General features: G+C 45.6%; 1 protein-coding gene across 5 annotated transcripts in view; it reads right to left on the reverse strand.

Annotated features, from left to right (window-relative positions):
• Positions 1-1,273: 1,273 nt before the first annotated feature.
• Positions 1,274-18,423, reverse strand: part of LOC137428882 (uncharacterized) — a 40,389-nt gene continuing 23,239 nt past the window's right edge. Inside the window, exons 3-5 of one of the 5 annotated variants that reach the window (XM_078780761.1) lie at positions 5,660-5,800; positions 4,888-5,526; positions 1,274-4,467 (exon numbers count right to left, since the gene is read on the reverse strand). In XM_078780761.1, the coding sequence (XP_078636887.1) occupies positions 3,800-4,467; positions 4,888-5,526; positions 5,660-5,800 (1,448 nt within the window). In that variant the 3' untranslated portion in view covers positions 1,274-3,799. Of the gene's footprint in view, positions 5,527-5,659; positions 5,801-18,423 lie in introns of all 5 variants that reach the window. The other 4 variants (XM_078780759.1, XM_078780758.1, XM_078780760.1 and 1 more) reach the window with 4 other exon arrangements.

Genomic DNA, 18,423 nt, shown 5'->3' on the forward strand with positions numbered 1-18,423 from the left:
GGCATGCGTCCTACAGCAGGACAATGCCCCCAAACACTTCAAAAAGCACCCACGTATGGTTCAAGCCAAAACGCTGGACTGTTCTGAAGTGACCAGTAATGAGTCCAGATCTAAATCCCATTGAACACCTGTGGGGAGATCTAAAAACAGCAGTTGGGAGAAGGCACCCTTCAAATCTGGGAGAACTGGAACAGTTTGCACAAGAAGAGTGGGCCAAACTGCCAGTAGAGAGGTGAAGGAAGCTCATTCATGCAGGAAGCACTTGACTGCAGTTATTTTGTCCAAAGGCTGTGCTCCCAAATATTAAGTCGAGGGTGTCAATAATTTTGCCTGCGCCATTTCTTTGTATTTTCTGATTTAAAAGGATGTATTAAGTTCTGTATCAAAAACAAAGGTTCTGTAATACTACCAGTGAAATAAAGAATTGTGAAGACCAAATACTTTTGTCAATTTTAACTTATTTTTCCAGAAAATTGTGAGTTATTTGGAAAAAAGTGCAAGGGTGCCAATATTCTTGGCCACGACTGTAAGTGATTGTGTGAGAGCGAGTCAGTCAGTGAGGGACTGAGTGAGTGAGTGAGCGCATCAGTGAGTATCGAAGGCATGAAATGTGTCAAGGGAGACGGCTCTGATTTCCGGTCTGGCGTTGAGGACATCCATTTTTGAGACAGCCGAAGGAGCATGTACAGAGTGGAGTGGCCTGTCTGAATCCATATTGATGATCTAAGATCAAGCCATTGGATAAGAGGAAGGATTTAATGTCAGAAGTGATGATGGATTCCATGACCTTGCTGATGATTGAGAGAAGGATGATTGGTCTGCAGTTGCAAGGATCTGTTTTTGGAATTTTTTTAAATTTAGTTTTTGGAATAATTCTTTCTGCTTGGTCTTACCAGTGGCCACATCGACTTAAATCTCAACATTTTAGGGGGGAGTGGTGTGTTCCCCTCTTCTCTTCTTTAGAAGTCTGTGTTCAAAGGTATGCCCTCCGTTAACAATGCTTTACCATTGATGTTGAGAAAAATGTGGTAGCAACCAGCTGTGTGGCTTCCACGTTGGGACCTGTGTAAGTGAGCTGCGTGGCAGGAATCGGTGATGGCATGAAGTGCAGTCAAGCAATGATGGTAAATGCTATGCAAGGCTTTCGACTGGTTTGGTGATCAAGTCTCGGTTTGATCAAGTTTACTTCTGGGGATATGGACAACTCCAAACTCTCCACTGACTGATAAAATTGATCATAATGTGCCATTACATATCACAACAACACAGGCAGTGCATTTGTGCTTTGAGGACCTCTCTTTAATGTGAAACCATTAACAAATTCAAGTTTCATGAAAAATATAGGCAGAAGTGTTCTTTTGATCAACAATTTTACAACAAGGGTGTTCTCCCAATATCACACATGGCAATGAAACATGGACGACAGCAAAGATCGAGTAAAATTGATGTCCAAACTGCCATGGAAAGATGCCATCTGAGCATAACCAAAAAGGGACAAGAAAAACAACGAAATCAGATGGAAAACAAATTTTCTAGACACTGGTCACAATCAAAAAACTCAAATGGAACTTGGCTGGATACATGGGAAGGACAGAGACAAGAATTACAAAACTGCATTCCGTCAAGGCCCTGGAAGAAGCACGGTGAGATCCACGATCAGATTGAAAGATTAAGTTGTGTTAACATTCAAGTTTTTGGCATCAAGTTTTCAACAATGCTCCGTTATGAGAATGTGGAGAACCAAATTAATAAATTTTACATTTTTTTTACCTGTCATCTTCTATAAATTTAGTTTGAGTTGGGTGGACGTGGATGGGCTTAGCATTCTGAGATTCTTGTTGCCTTTTGGCATCAGGTTGCAGTCATTGTTGTGGATATTCTGGTGAAAGCCAGCCATATAGCTTTCATCAAGGGGATCAGGGGTGCTGGCTGGTTGTCCTGAGTTACAGGTGGTTCTCTGAAGAGTTGTGCTCACATGGTATATGCCAAAAGGGCTGTCCGCTTTCACAATAGCGTTCTCCTTACTGGTTCACTGAATATCTCGTTTACTGCTGCGGAATGCTTACAAGAGGGGCACGCAAACCTGGTGTGGGTAATGCTACGTGAATTTAACAAACCTTCATCAGCAAAACTCTTCCCACAGTCAGCCATTTTTTTATGTGAGCACTCCAGCGTGGGTTGCACGATGGAAGTTCAAGCTCTATTTAGAAATAAAATCCTTGTCACAAAAATAACTTTTGTGAGGACACGCTTGTTGGGTTGTCATCTCCACATGTGGGTTTCGGAGGTGCGAGTAAGTTCTCCCAGAACTCAAAATCTCCACCTCCTTTTTCGGTAAAGGATCATTGTTCATGAACCAGTTTGTGAAACTTCAGTCTCATAGTTGTATTCCAAGGGCTCGTTTTAGAATCCTCACAAAACCTCTGACAGCCTCCACCTGGAGCTTGTTTGTGGCGATATTCCCCGGAATGCTTTTTATGTGCTCAATTGGTGTTTTCTTGATCATCCGGATTTCCTGTTGCTCCGACAATCACTGGTACAATTTCAGGTTTCTTCCATTTCTCAATGCTTTTGACGTTATTTTTCAAGTCCTGGTATTTCAGATTTCAGGTCTCATGTATGGATGTTGATGTGCCTTTTCAAATGGTTGTTATGATGGAAAGATTTATCACATAGAGCATTTGTGAGGTTGCTCTCCTGTGTGGATCATATGCTCATTCAAATCACCTTTTCCAGAGAAACCTTCATCACATATTGAGCATTTGTGAGGACGCTCTCCTGTGTGGATCATATGCTCATTCAAATCACCTTTTCCAGAGAAACCTTCATCACAAATCGAGCATTTGTGAGGACGCTCTCCTGTGTGGATCATCATATGCTTTTTCAAATAATCTTTTCCAGAGAAACCTTTATCACATATTAGTCAGGTTCACTATGTCAATAAATTATATTTCGTTCAAAATCATGGTAGATTAGCAAACCTATACATTTTTGGAAAGGTTATAGCATAAGGAAACTAAAAATCAATGTTTACATTTGGAGAGATACCTGTATAGCGGCCATTTTGGACTTTCAAAATGGCCACTGTAAAATACATATTTTGTTCTATTTCTGCCTCTAATTACCCTAAAAACTTTTAAAAATATACTAAACCTATATTTTCAGGGACAAGGAATCCAATGAAAGTATCAAATTAGTGCTATGGGGAATGGTAAGACACGAATCAAAGGTTTTGAATTGCAAAATACTGTCTTTATATTCGCAATAAGTTGCATAATCAAATACATGTTATCATTTTGTACAAGCAGTTAATAACATCAAAATGTGTCACAATAATTCATATCACCAAACATACACAGGCAGTCAGCAAAATCATATATACACATGCAGTCAGTATAACTTCACATCAACACAGGCAGTCAATGACAAAATATACACAGGCAGTCAATGGCAGCAAACATACACGATTACAGAATATGCCATTTAGAGTTCGTCATCACTGTCCTGTGTGTCGTATCCGACAATATAGTCCGCATCGTTTTCGCAGTCCGTTCTACACAAGCCAAGGTCGGTCAAATCGATTGGCAAATCGAAATGGTCGATCGAATCGAATTCGATGAATCGAATCGATCGATCGAAAAAATTGGTCGAATGGAATTGGTCAATTGGTCGAATCGAATTGGTCGGAATTGGCAAATGTAAACATTGATTTTCAGATTTTCCATGTAATAACGTTTCCAAAAATGTATAGGTTTGCTAATCTACCATGATTTTGAACGAAAAAACATAGTGAACATGACTATATCGAGCATTTGTGAGGACGCTCTCCTGTGTGGATCATCATATGCTTTTTCAAATCATCTTTTACAGAGAAACCTTTATCACATATCGAGCATTTGTGTGGACGCTCTCCTGCATGGATCATCATATGCTTTTTCAAATCATCTTTTACAGAGAAACCTTTATCACATATCGAGCATTTGTGTGGACGCTCTCCTGCATGGATTATTATCATATGCTTTTTCAAATCACCTTTTCCAGAGAAACCTTTGTCACAATTCGAGCATTTGTGTGGACGCTCTCCTGCATGGATCATCATATGCTTTTTCAAATCATCTTTTACAGAGAAACCTTTATCACATATCGAGCATTTGTGTGGACGCTCTCCTGCATGGATCATCATATGCTTTTTCAAATCATCTTTTACATAGAAACCTTTATCACATATCGAGCATTTGTGTGGACGCTCTCCTGCATGGATCATCATATGCTTTTTCAAAACATCTTTTACAGAGAAACCTTTATCACATATCGAGCATTTGTGAGGACGCTCTCCTGTGTGGATCATCATATGCTTTTTCAAACGGCTGTTTTGAGAGAAACCTTTGTCACATATCGAGCATATGTGTGGTCGCTCTCCTGTATGGATCATCATATGCTTTTTCAAAACATATTTTACAGAGAAACCTTTATCACATATCGAGCAGGTGTGAGGACGCTCTCCTGTATGGATCCTCATATGTTTTTTCAAACGGTTGTTTTGAGAGAAACCTTTGTCACATATCGAGCATTTGTGTGGTCGCTCTCCTTTATGGATCATCATATGTAACTTCAATTTGCTGTTGTGAAAGAAACCTTTGTCACAATTCGAGCATTTGTGTGGACGCTCTCCTGTATGGATCCTCATATGTTTTTTCAAACGGTTGTTTTGAGAGAAACCTTTATCACATATCGAGCATTTGTGAGGACGCTCTCCTGTATGGATCCTCATGTGCCTAATCAAATCACCTTTTCCAATGAAACCTTGATCACATGTGGAGCATTTGTGTGGACGCTCTCCTTTATGGATCATCATATGTAACTTCAATTTGCTGTTGTGAAAGAAACCTTTATCACATATCGAGCATTTGTGAGGACGCTCTCCTGTATGGATCATCATATGTAACTTCAATTTGCTGTTGTAAAAGAAACCTTTATCACATATGGAGCATTTGTGAGGTTGCTCTCCTGTATGGATCGCCATATGCTTTTTCAAAACATCTTTCCGAGAGAAACATTTGTCACATATCGAGCAGCTGTGAGGAAGCTCTCCTGTATGGATCCTCATGTGCCTAATCAAATCACCTTTTCCAATGAAACCTTGATCACATGTGGAGCATTTGTGTGGACGCTCTCCTGTATGGATCCTCATATGTTTTTTCAAATCGTAGTTTTGAGAGAAACGTTTATCACATATCGAGCAGGTGTAAGGACGCTCTCCTGTGTGAATCCTCATGTGTATTTTGATGTAACTCGTTGAAGCAAAATCCATTCTGCACACATTACACTTAGAACGTATTTGCTTTTCTTCAACCTTTTTGTGTTTGTTTAATTTCATATTAATCTTGGTGTTGCGAGGCCCAGACAAGCACTTGTATTTTATGGGAAGTGAGTCTTGATCTTGTGATTGTTTCTTCAAAAAAAGCTTCTTCCTCACTGTCAAGCTACGACTGGACCTTATTTGTCCCATATTATTTCTTGATTGTCCTGCAGAAACAAAGAACACAATATTTTCTTTTTTTGTCAAAATCAAAATGCTAAATATTTGACACTTTTCTGAAAATTTTATATTTTCTCAACAAAAAAGCTTGTATGTTAATTTTTTTACGTTTCCACTCACCAGATGCAAAACAGGAAGCACTTCCGTTTGTCATGTGAATATCATCTGAACCTTCCTTTGCAGAAGCACATTTTGAATCTTCTGTGACAGATGAATCGTTGTCGTGTTGTTTGCCTTCCACATTTACAGGAGAGACATCACCTGTGTACAAATCAGCATGTCTTTTGCAGGGAAATGAGATTGAGAACCATCTGGAGAGTTCATAGAACATGTTACGCAACACAATGAAAACTTCAATTCAAATATAACAATGAAGTTAAAGATTGTTAAATAAAAATTCCGCATGTTATGTCCGATTGAAGCAATCTTATACATCACCCTTATACACCACCCTATTTGACATGCCCAAGTGCTGCTAGACTGGAGGGGTTTTTTTTGGTTTTTTTTGTACACCATCGAGGCTCGTGAAAGAGCTAACATTTATTTCACAAACAAATCAACCAGACAAACAAAATATATAAAAAGAGGGAGCGGAAGACAAGATGGGGAGAGAAGGGGAAGCACACAAACATACAGAATTAGGTTATTGGAATGAACAAGAAGACGATTTATGTCAAACAGTGTTCAAGTATTTAATTCAATTGAAATAAAATAAAGATTGTAAAAAAAATTCCAAATAAAATTCTGGAATTTACTGGCGTTGTGGCGTAGTGTCTATTACCTCACTCTAACAAGTTACATTAGTTATTTGTGCCTGTTGTTTGTGTCCTTTATGATGTCATTCTAAACATTAAGTTTCCTGTTTGGAATGATTTTCAATTTTGTTTGACTGCCAAATCAGCAGACAGAGTGAAAATATTGTTGCAGCCACGGGGTTTGGGGTGCATCACGTGTGGGACTTCTCGGACTCTCCCTGACCTCTGAACCTGCAGGCCGCCGTGCCGTGGATAGGTCCCCGGCCCGAAAAGAAGTTAAGTGACTAGTGACACTGATTGAGACCACCAAACAAAGCAACACAATTGATCTCGGCAGGTGATCCCTCCATGGCATGAACAGGCAGGAAGCTTCTCCTTGGGTGCCCAGCGCGTTCAAACAGCAGCGATTGCTCTGGCGTTGCAGCTTTTAAGCCGTTTCCATACTCAATATTCTATCCTCAGTCAGCCCCTCTCTGTGGAGAAGTTCGGCGGTGCATCCGTAGCCTGTCAATTAATTTAAATTTTCGCACTGGCATTCAGTGGATTTCCTAAAGCAGGGGTTCCCAACCTTTTTTGTGTTATGGCCCCCTTGGCTCCCAGAGCACATCCCCAGCACCCCCCTCCCTTTTGCGAGGGTTGAGCGGCAGAGCGCATGCAAGCAGGCTAAGGGGTCTGGGGGCATGCCCCCCAGAAATTTTTTGATTTCTAGATGCTCTGTGGTGCATTCTGAGAGGTGTTTTTTCCTTTAATTGACTATTTTGTTTGTTTGAGAATTGGTAAATTATTACACAGAAAATGAGGAATTCCAAGGAGCCAACATGAACATTTAGTTCCATAGTTTTTTCTGTTCCTCACTGGCTCCCAACTAAATCGTTTTTGGAAGAAGCAAACAAAGCAACGTCGCTCGAATGATGCATGTTTGATATGAGATTTTAATATTATCAGTAGCAACACTATGGACAGCATAAAATAGAACTGTCACACAAGAAAACAGCATGAAAAGGTTCCAAGTCAAGAATATGTGAAAACTAAAAACCTCTGTTGTGTCTGTATTTAACGCAGTGTGTAATAATCTCACAAAAAGAAACACAATTCGACAACAACTCAGGTAATTAAAACTAGGGACGTGGTGCACGCGCCGTAAAAGTGAATTAAAAACTCAGTGGGATGGCTGAAATTGTATTTTAGCTACCAATTGGGGTATCCGTGGTTGAGTCACAGTCAGGGCACTGTGGAGGTCATCTTCCACGTGGAGCCGATTACACTGTTTCGATTTGATATTCAACAGCGTGGAAAACGCCGCTTCACAGAGATAGATAGATGAGAATGGCAGAAGCACCCGGATAGCTATCTGTCTGATATTAGGGTAGCGACCCATTCCCACCCAAAACTCCGTCAAGCTCTTCTCTCTTTTTTTTTTCTTTTTTTTTTGGATACAGAGTCGAGGCTCGTGAAAGCTAACATTTATCAAACAAACAAATCAAACAAACAAGCAAACAAAGTATATAAAAAGGAGAGCGGTCGACAAGATGGGGCGAGAAGGGGAGGAAGCACACAAACACAACATTTGAGAGCAGGGACATCGGGAGATGTTTTTGGAGGGAGCGGGCCTGGGGGGAGGTAGGTATAAAACGCAAGGACACCAAGGATTTCCAGGAAAGAAGTCAAAAGTCACCCCAAAAAAGTGGTTTGGGGTGAAATTAGCAGAGGTAGAAAAGATCAAGGTTTTGGATTGGGGAAGATAAGAGATGGTGGTGAACAGCCGTTTTAAAGACCTGGAGGGAGGAGTGGGATTGAAGAGAGTGAGGGAGTTTGTTCCAGAGGTGGGAGAAAAGAGGAATGAAGGAGTGAAGGTGAGCAGAGATTCTTGATTTTGGCAGTTTAACCATAAGAGGGTTGCAGGCAGATCTTGTGCGACCTGCAGGAATATTTGGGGGACAGAGCCCAGAGAGATCTGGGGGAGCAAGGCCAGAGAGGAGTCGGTAGAAGACGGAAAGACCACCAACCTGCCTGCAGTGATTAAGTGAAAGGCCCTCGGAGATAGCGTCATCGCGGGAGATTCCAATGATTCTGAACGCTTTGGTTTCAACAGCGTGAAGACGAGCTAGGTGTGAGGCAGGAGCACCAGCCCAGAGGGGAGAGCAGTACTCCATTGAGCTGCGGATGAAAGCCTTGTATGTGGTGAGGAGCTCAGGTGTGCCAAGGAAGGACTTCGCACGACGGAGGATGCCCAGTCGGCGACTGGCTTTGGAGGCCAGCTTGGAAATGTGGTTTTCCCAGGAAAGATCAAGGCAGATAGTGAGACCCAAAAGCTTGAGTGACAGAACTTCTTGAAGAGGATTATTCAGAAAGTAGATGGGAGGGTTGTCCAGTCGGTCTTTTCGGAGAGACATCGTATGAGTGTGAGATTTGTCAGGATTGAAAGACATGTTCCACTTGTTTGCCCCGTCTGCGATTTTGTCCAGGTCTGCAGAGAGTGAGGAGGCTGCAGACTGCCGATCTGAGGGATGAGGGATGAGGGATGAGGAATGGAGCGGCAGAGAGTGGAGTCATCAGCAAAGAGATAGAGAGGATTTTCAAGAGAGTCAGTGAGATCATTGATGAAGACCAGAAAAAGCACAGGGCCCAGAACACTGCCTTGGGGAACTCCAGCCTGAACAGGAAGAGGAGATGAGAGAAACCCATTCAGGGCCACACGTTGACTATGACGAGAGAGGAAGTCCGCCAGCCATGCGTGGAGATTTCCATGGATACCAAAGGCAGAGAGTTTGGTGAGCAGAGCGGGGTGCCAGACCGTATCGAAGGCACATGATATGTCAAGGGAGACAGCTCTAATTTCATGTTTGGCATTGAGGACCTCCATCCATTGTTGAGACAGCAGAAGCAGCATGTCCAGAGTCGAGTGACCTGGTCTGAAACCAAATTGATGATCAGAGATCAAGCCATTGGAGAAGAGGAAAGATTTCATATCCGAAGCAATGATGGATTCCATGACTTTGCTGATAATTGGGAGAAGGCTGATTGGTCTGTAGTTGCTAGGATCTGTTTTTGCACCTTTTTTGTGCAAAGCGGTGATGTTGGCTGATTTCCAAGCAGATGGCAGTTGACCTTGAACAAAAGAGAGGGTGAAGAGAACAGAGAGAGGGAGTGAAAGAGCGGAAGAACAGGATTTTAGGACCCGTGGGCTGATGCCGTCAGGTCCAGTTGCAGAATCAGAGTCGAGGGTTGACAGAAACTTTTCCACCTTGTCAGGAGGAAAGGACACGGAGTCCAGGAGCAGCTGGGTACGACTGGGTATGGTGGGTACAGAGAGGGATGGGTTTGGGACACAAGATTTAGAGGCAAACACAGAGTTGAGGCATTCAGCTTTTTCACGTGCGGAGTCAGCTGTGTAGCCGTTTGAGGTAAGGGAGGGGATGGAGGGGGAACAAACACCAGAAACAGATTTGACCAGACACCAACAGTATTTGGAAGAGTGAGACAGATAAGAGAGTTCGGTCTTGAGAACGGAGAGATATTGTTTCCTGGCTCTCCTGAGGGTGGACACACACTTGTTTCAGGCTTTGTGAAAGGAAATGAGATTTCCTTCCGTTGGATTTGCTTTCCAGGAGACGAAGGCAAGTTGTTTCTGGGCAACAGCCTCACTACAAGATTCCGTGTACCATGGACGGGAGGAAGGGTATGACAACTGAAGACGAGATGGGATAAATCTGTGCATGAGAGAGAGCAATTTACTTTGGAAGAATTCCCAGGATGAGTTGATGTCAAAGGTGGTAGAGATGGGAGACCAGTCCAGATGATTGATGGCTGCTTGAAGACCGTGCCAGTTGGCCTGAGTGAAATGCCAGACTCGTCGACGCTGAGCAGGCTACCTGAGAATGGTCAGAGAGATGTCCACTTTAACAAGCACATGATCAGATGATCCGATTGGAGCAGAAGAAGAGCAGCAGACATTTTCAGGGAAGTTAGTCATAACCAAGTCCAGAAGAGAAGATGCTCCGTTGACTGAGATCCGGGTCGGGAAATTGACAGATTGTGTCAGTCCCAGTGAGTCGCAGAAGTCCTTTGCTGAGGAGCCATGGCTGGTGAGAGAGGTACCCACACCCAGCCAACTGGCATGGTTACAATTGAAATCACCACATACAAGGAGAGGAAGAGAGAGTTGGGATGAGTCGATAGAAGTTGGTCCATATTATCAGACAGCGAGATGTAGATGGAGTCATCACTGTTTGGTGGACGGTACAACACACATATGAACAAGAGGTGGGAGCGAAGGGGAAGCCGTAGCCAGAGGTATTCCTGGGGGTGAGGTGGAGAGAGTGCAGTGCAGGGCGAGTGAGGAAGAGAGTTTTTGATAAATAGAGCAACCCCACCTCCAGGACGAGGCTCAGGTCTATCATACCAGAGGGAGTAACCTGGGAGAGATACTAAGGAATCAGAGACATCATGAAGGAGGAAAGTTTCTGTTAAGCAGATCACGTCAGGTTTGACAGAAGCAACCTGTATGGATTTTTTTTTTTTTTTTTTTTTGGATACAAGACCGAGGCTCGTGAAAGAGCTAACATTAATCACACAAAAAGACAAACCGACACACAAAACACAAAAAACAAGGGGAGCGGCAGACAAGATGGTGAGAGAGGGGGAAGGACACAAACACAACATTTGAGAGCAGGGACATCGGGAGGACTTGGGGGGAGGTGGGAGAGGAATAAAACATATGAACACTGCAAGGACTCTGGGGTGAATTACCGGGGGTAGAAAAGATCAAGGTTTTCGATGGGGGAAGATAAGAGATGGTGGTGAACAGCTGTTTTAAAGACCTGGAGGGAGGAGTGGGATTGAAGGGAGTGGGGGAGTTTGTTCCAGAGGTGGGAGAAAAGGGGAATGAAAGAGTGAAGGTGAGCAGTGAGCCTAGACTTTGGAAGTTTAACCATAAGAGGGTTGCAGGCAGATCTTGTGCGACCTGAAGCAATATTGGGGGGACAGAGCACAGAGAGAGCTGGGGGAGCAAGGCCGGAGAGGAGTCGGTAGAAGACAGAAAGACCACCAACCTGCCTGCAGTGAGTGAGTGAAAGGCCCTCGGAGTTGACTACATCGCAGGAGATTCCAATGATTCTGAAAGCTTTGGCCTCAACAGCGTGAAGCCGAGCAAGGTGTGAGGCAGGAGCACCAGCCCAGAGGGGGGAACAGTATTCCATTGAGCTGCGGATGAAAGCCTTGTATGTGGTGAGGAGCTTAGGTGTGCCAAGGAAGGACTTCGCACGACGGAGGATGCCCAGTCGGCGACTGGCTTTGGAGGCCAGCTTGGAAATGTGGTTTTCCCAAGAAAGATCATGGCAGATAGTGAGACCCAAAAGCTTGAGCGACAGAACTTCTTGGAGAGGATTGTTGAGAAAGTAGATGGGAGGGTTGTCCAGTCGGTCCTTTCGGAGAGACATTGTAAGAGTGTGAGATTTGTCAGGATTGAAAGACATGTTCCACTTGTTTGACCAGTCTGATTTTGTCCAGGTCTGCAGAGAGTGAGGAGGCTACAGACTGCCGATCTGAGGGATGAGGAATGGAGCGGCAGATAGTGGAGTCATCAGCAAAGAGATAGAGAGGATTTTCCAGAGAGTCGGAGAGGTCATTGATGAAGACCAGAAATAGCACAGGGTACAGAACACAACCTTGGGGAACTCCAGCCAGAACAGGAACGGAAGATGAGAGAAATCCATTCAGGGCCACACGTTGCCTTCGACCAGAGAGGAAATCCGCAAGCCATGAGTGGAGATTTCCCTGAATACCATAGGAGGTGAGTTTGGTGAGCAGAGCTGGGTGCCAGACCGTATCGAAGGCACGTGATATGTCAAGTGAGACAGCTCTGATTTCCTGTTTGGCATTGAGGACCTCCATCCATTGTTGAGACAGCAGAAGCAACATGTCCAGAGCAGAATGACCTGGTCTGAATCCAAATTGATGATCAGAGATCAAGCCATTGGAGAAGAGGAAGGATTTGATATCTGAAGCAATGATGGATTCCATGACTTTGCTGATAATTGGGAGCAGGCTGATTGGTCTGTAGTTGCAAGGATCTGTTTTTGCACCTTTTTGTGTGAAGCGGTAATGTTTGCTGATTTCCAAGATGCTGGCAGATGACCTTGAGCAAAAGAGAGGGTGAAAAGAACAGAGAGAGGGTGAGATAGAGCGGCAGAGCAGGATTTTAGGACCCGAGGGCTGATGCCATCTGGTCCAGTTGCAGAATCAGAGTCGAGGTTTGATAAAAACTTCTCCACCTTGTCAGGAGAGAAGGACACAGAGTCCAGGAGCAGTTGGGTTCGACTGGGAAAGGTGGGAACAGAGAGAGATGGGTTTGGGACACAAGATTTTGAGGCAAACACAGAGTTGAGGCATTCGGCTTTGTCACGTGCGGTGTCAACTGTGTAGCCATTTGAGGTAAGGGAGGGGATGGAGGGAGAACAAACACCAGAAACGGATTTGAACAGACGCCACCAGGATTTGGGGAAGGAGACAGGTTTGAGAGTTCAATCTTGAGTGTGGAGAGATAGTGCTTCCTGGCACTCCTGAGGGTAGAAACACACTTGTTTCGAGCTTGGTGGAAGGAACTGAGATTGCCTTCAGTTGGATTTGCCTTCCAAGACGCAAAGGCAAGTTGTTTCAGGGCAACTGCCTCACCACAAAATTCAGTGTACCATGGACGGGAGGAAGGGTAAGACAACTGAAGACGAGATGGGATAAATCTGTGCATGAGAGAGAGCAGTTTGCTTTGGAAGAATTCCCAGTAAGAATTGATGTCAGAGGCATTAGAGATGGAAGACCAGTCCAGTTGATTGATGGCTGCTTGCAGACCGTGCCAGTCGGCCTGAGTGAAATTCCAGACTCGTCGGCGCTGAGAAGGCTCTCTGAGAATGGCCAGTGAGATGTTCACTTTAACAAGCACATGATCAGAAGAACCGATTGGAGCAGAAGAAGCGCAGCAGACATTTGCAGGGAAGTTAGTCATAACCAAGTCCAGAAGAGAAGATACTCCATTGACTGAGATCCGGGTCGGGAAATTGACAGATTGTGTTAGTCCCAATGAGTCGCAGAAGTCCTTTGCTGAGGTGCCATGGCTGGTGAGAGATGAACCCACACCCAGCCAGCTGGCATGATGACAGTTGAAGTCGCCACATATGAGGAAGAGAGAGTTTGGATGAGTTGATAGAAGTTGGTCCATGTTGTCCGACAGAGAAATGTAAATGGAGTCATCACTGTTTGGAGGACGGTACAGAACACATATGAACAAAAGGTGGGAGCGGAGAGGAAGCCGTAGCCAGAGGTACTCCTGTGGGTGGGGTGGAGAGAGGGCAGTGCAGGGAGAGTGAGGAAGAGAGTTTTTGATAAATATAGCCACCCCACCACCAGGACGAGGATCAGGTCTATCGTACCGGAGGAGGGAGAAACCAGGAAGAGATATTCAGGAATCAGAGACATCTTGAAGGAGGAAAGTTTCTGTTAAGCAGATCAAGTCTGGATTTTCAGAAGCAACCTGAATGGAGAGATCAATCAGGTTTGAGCGAAGGCCCCGGATGTTTGAGGTCCATACCGTTAGTGAGGAGAGAGGGGGAGCATCGGGTGCAGGCCAGGGGAGGGGTAGGGTCAGATGAAGGGTGAGAGGGGGATGTAGGAAGAGCAGTTGATCGTGTGTCAGAGATTACAGAAGAGTTACAAGAAAGGGAAGGATGGGGCGGACAAAAGGTTTGACGATGATTGGGTGAGGCACAATGAGGTGTTATTTGAGGAGGGGGAAGAGCGAGGCAGAAGGTTGGGGGAGCTTGAGGTGAGAGTTGGAAGGGGGAAGAAGCGGGGAGGACGCTTTGAGGAGGGGGAGTGAGGGGGAAATTGAGAAGAAATGAGGGTGGGGAGATTTGAAGGGGGAGGGTGAGGGGGGAGTTTAGGAGGGGAGGGGCGAGGGGGAGTCTTGGAGGGGAGGGGTGAGGGGGTAGTTTAGGAGGGAGGGGGCAAGGGGGGAGTTTTGAAAGGGATGGGATATGGTGGAGATTTGGAGGGGAGGGGTGAGGGAGGAGTCTAGGAGGGGAGGGGCGAGGGGGAGTCTTGGAGGGGAGGGGCGAGGGGGAGTCTTGGAGGGGAGGGGGCAAGGGGGGAGTTTTGAAAGGGATGGGTGATGGGGAGGATTAGGAGGGGAGGGGAAAGGGGGAAGATTTGAAAGGGATGGGTGATGTGGAAGATTTGGAGGGGAGGGGTGATGGGGAAGATTTGGAGGGAAGGGGTTATGGGGAAGATTTGGAGGGGAGGGGTGATTGGGAAGATTTGGAGGGGAGGGGTTATGGGGAAGATTTGGAGGGGAGGGGTGAGATTGGAATTTAGAAAGTGTACGATTAATGGGAAACGAACATTTATTGCAAAATGAGTTTCTTGTGACCTTCGAGTCAAAAATACGTTTAAGGCCGCTGGATGGAGGATGGAGTTCAGGGAATGTAGAAAAAAGGCACTATAAGAGATGGAATTTTTTTTTGGGATGAATAGATTTGGTGAGCAAGTCGAAAGCAGCCTTTTAAAGAAGAAGAAGAAAACGGTGTAATAATATACGACGGAATACAGAACTTGAGGGGAAAGTGTAAACATTGAAGGTTAATAACAGTGAAAACTATCTGGGGAAATGGGGGAGAAACACGTGGTCGAAGAACAAACGAACGAATAAGAACGAATAAACGAATGAGAACAAAGAATAAGAACAGAGAAGGAAATGTTTTTTTTTTGTTTTTTTTTTAGTTGAGATTTACACAAGGAAGTAGGCTATGGGGTGAAAAGACTGGGAAAAGCAGAGAACGAAAGTTATTGGAGCACAAACGACGGACCGCTGAGAGAAAAACAAAGCCTCAAGGTTGTACACTGTACAAGGCCTCAAAAGATACGGCACGAATTAACACGATTTTCTCGACAGGTATGAGAGATTTGCACCGAAAATCTTTCTCGGGACACAATATACGTACACACACCATAAAATAAATACAGTTATAACGAAAATACAAATGGGAACAATTACTTAACTTTGATTTCGATGGAGAGCTGCGAATAAACGAAACCTCGCCGGCAAGACCGGAAGCGGAGGTTGAAGTTGAATGTGTCTTTGGCAAATGAATCGTTTCGGAGATCCAGGAATTCATCTTGCATTGCCTCCGACATGCTCTCCATGCAAAGGTTGACGGAAAAAGGATTCCTCACAATTTTTGCCTCATTGTCGTCGAAATCAGGAAAATACTTATGAAATTCTAGCTCCAGTGACTGCAGATGCTCAAGAATGTCATTTTTCAGTACAGGATGAAGCTCTTTTCCCATGCTGTCTTGCAATTCAGACATTCTTTCGAACATAGCAATGTTTCCTGTGTTCACTTTCCTGCACCAGTTTTGGAGCTTGGCAACAAATCCTCTGAGATGATCGTGGAAAAGAATAATATTAGTCGCTCTTCCTTGGAGCTTGAGGTTCAGCTGGTTCTGCTGAATTATTCTGTGGCTCTGTGTTCAGAATTCTTCCTTGATATCATCTCCCTTGACATAGCGAACGAATGCCAGTAGCTGGGAGCAGGAACTAACATCGGTCGATTCATCAAGTTGAAAAGAAAACGAGCCGAAAGTCGCCGCCTTAATCTCATTGATGATCTGTTGTGTAATGGAAATCAATCAATTGCACGACATTGTCCTGTAGGTAGGTTTAATGACAATCTGATCTCTGGCAACATCCTGTAAAATACAATCATGCAATATATTGTTACAGACGCGGTCTTGGATGTTAGTTTACCGAGCGGTTTGGTATGACCGCGTCTGCACAGTTTACCCGATTCCACTCGAACGTTGGCCAAATCGCGCTATGCTAAATCAATTAAGGAAAGGACACAACGGCTGGGTTAAACGACACGACACCAGGGGTACAGTTCTCAAGACCTCCGGAGGAGGTTATAATATTTGTATGCAGAACGTTTAGATTACAAGGACAAGAGGTACAGCATAGGAAGGTGGGCACTTAAATACGGTCTTATATTAGCCCCGACAGACCACAGATAAACGGGACAAGACTGACTCACACAGGGATTGATGGCAAGGAAGGGCAGGTAGTCGATGGATAGCACAAGGTGCACCTTGGCTCAGGGACAGGATCCACACGGTCCGGTCCAGATATTCGGGGAGGTATCGTCGCGCTGGAGGTGGCGTCTGTTTCTCCTCAAGCTGGGGGCGCATCTGACGTCACCTCCGGTAAGTCGCTGCGTATATCCAGCGGGGAGTGACACGCCCTCGGCTCGTTAGCTCCGCCCCAGATGGATCGGCCCGCCGCTTCTTATTGGGTGCGGGGGGGTTACCGGGCTCCGCCCTTGACGAGGAGCTGACAGTCAGCCCCTTCGTGGTAACCCCGTAACCTGGAGGTAACCTGGAGCACATGGGCAATGGCGGCTAACCGAGCCGGAGTGAGGACGCACACTCCCCGCGCGCTGTTGTTGTTGTTGTAGTTTCATGAGGAAGATGGGAGGAGGTATGGGGAGGTCCTAAACTCACTACTGGTGCCATACAATCACATTCTGGTGCAACGAAGAGTCAGAATTAATGGAAACGAGTCCTTAACTGACATAGACTAAGAATAACTAGCAAGAGGTCCTATAGTTGTCTACGTGAGATGCGGTGAACCTGGGCACGACATTTAATGGGGGAAAAAGGGGAAGGTCGGTTCTACAGAGTGTTGTTTACAGACAATGGGACTAGGGAATGGGGGATTGGGGATAGTTGGGGAGTATTGGGGAAATAGGGGAATATTTACAAGCGGATATGGATGGAGGCCAAATCCCATATCCGCAACAATATATATCAGGATCATGGAATCATATAGAAAGGATCAATAATATCAATCAATGCAAGCAAGCCGAGATTATCTACATATACGCACCATCCGAGTCTACATGTCCTAGATTAATTGTCGCAGGAGTGTCCCGGAGCAGCAGTCGTCTGAGTTCTTATCGACGCCTCTCAGTGGTTCAAGCAAGCATCACACCTGGGTTCAACTTAGACACATTTTCATTACATTCTCCCCGCCGTTAGAACTACACTTCCGCAAGGCAGGAATCAAGCACGCGACAGCATTAGTAGAGTAGCGATGTCAGTCCATGTCAGTTGGTCCATCCGTAGCGGTCAGGGCGGCGAATTTCCCTGCCAGCACGAGTCCGGAAGATACCGGGTACTACATCCCCAAGCCCAGAGTCCCCCGCACCAGAGTAGCCGCTTGAGGCAGGCGTCGGAGGGGGCACCACAGTGCCTACAGGCAGGGGTGTATCTGGCGACGGAAGGGACGGCAGATGCTCCATAGGCGGAGCCACGGGAGAGTCCATGGACTCGTAAATCGGTTCGTCGATGTCCCCGTAAGGGTCGATGGCCCCGCAAGGGGCCAGGTGGTGTACGGAGACAGTGGACTCATGTCCATCAGCCATCATCACGCGAGCATGCTCGGGATTAGCCTGCAGTACCTGCACCATATCCACTAGGGGATCATACTTGCTCGTGCGAACTGCACGTTTGAGGTAGGCCGGCCCCGGCTCAGCGAGCCAACTAGGTAAAGATCGGATACTACACGAGCTCCTTGGGTGATGAAACATCCGTTCGTGAGGAGTCTGGTTGGTGGCTGTACATAGTAAAGCCCTGATTGAGTTCAACGCCGCAGGTAACGACCAAGCCCATTTATCTAGGCCTCGGCCGAGGGACCTAAGGCTTAGCGTGACGGCCCTCCATATAATCCCATTGAAGCGTTCGACCTGCCCATTTGCCTGTGGTCTATACGGGGTGGTATAGCTAGAAGCAACATTATGCTGAAGTAAGAAGCTCCTCACTTCCTGGGACAGGAACACCGCACCCCGATCAGTATGCACGTAGGCCGGATTCCCAAACATAGACAACAAGTTCAGCAGACACCGTATAACCGTGGCGGCCGTCATATCTGCGCACGTGAAAGCGAAAGGGAATCGCGAGTATTCATCAACGATAGTGAGCAGATAACGAGAGTTACCCGATGCTGGCAGCGGCCCTTTGAAGTCCATCGCCATTCTCTCCCACGGCCTAGTAGCTCTGACCCGCGTCCCCATGGGAGGGTTGTAA

This window comes from Myxine glutinosa, chromosome 6 (assembly GCF_964187855.1).
Source record: "Myxine glutinosa chromosome 6, kmMyxGlut1.1, whole genome shotgun sequence".
Lineage (NCBI taxonomy): Eukaryota > Metazoa > Chordata > Myxini > Myxiniformes > Myxinidae > Myxine > Myxine glutinosa.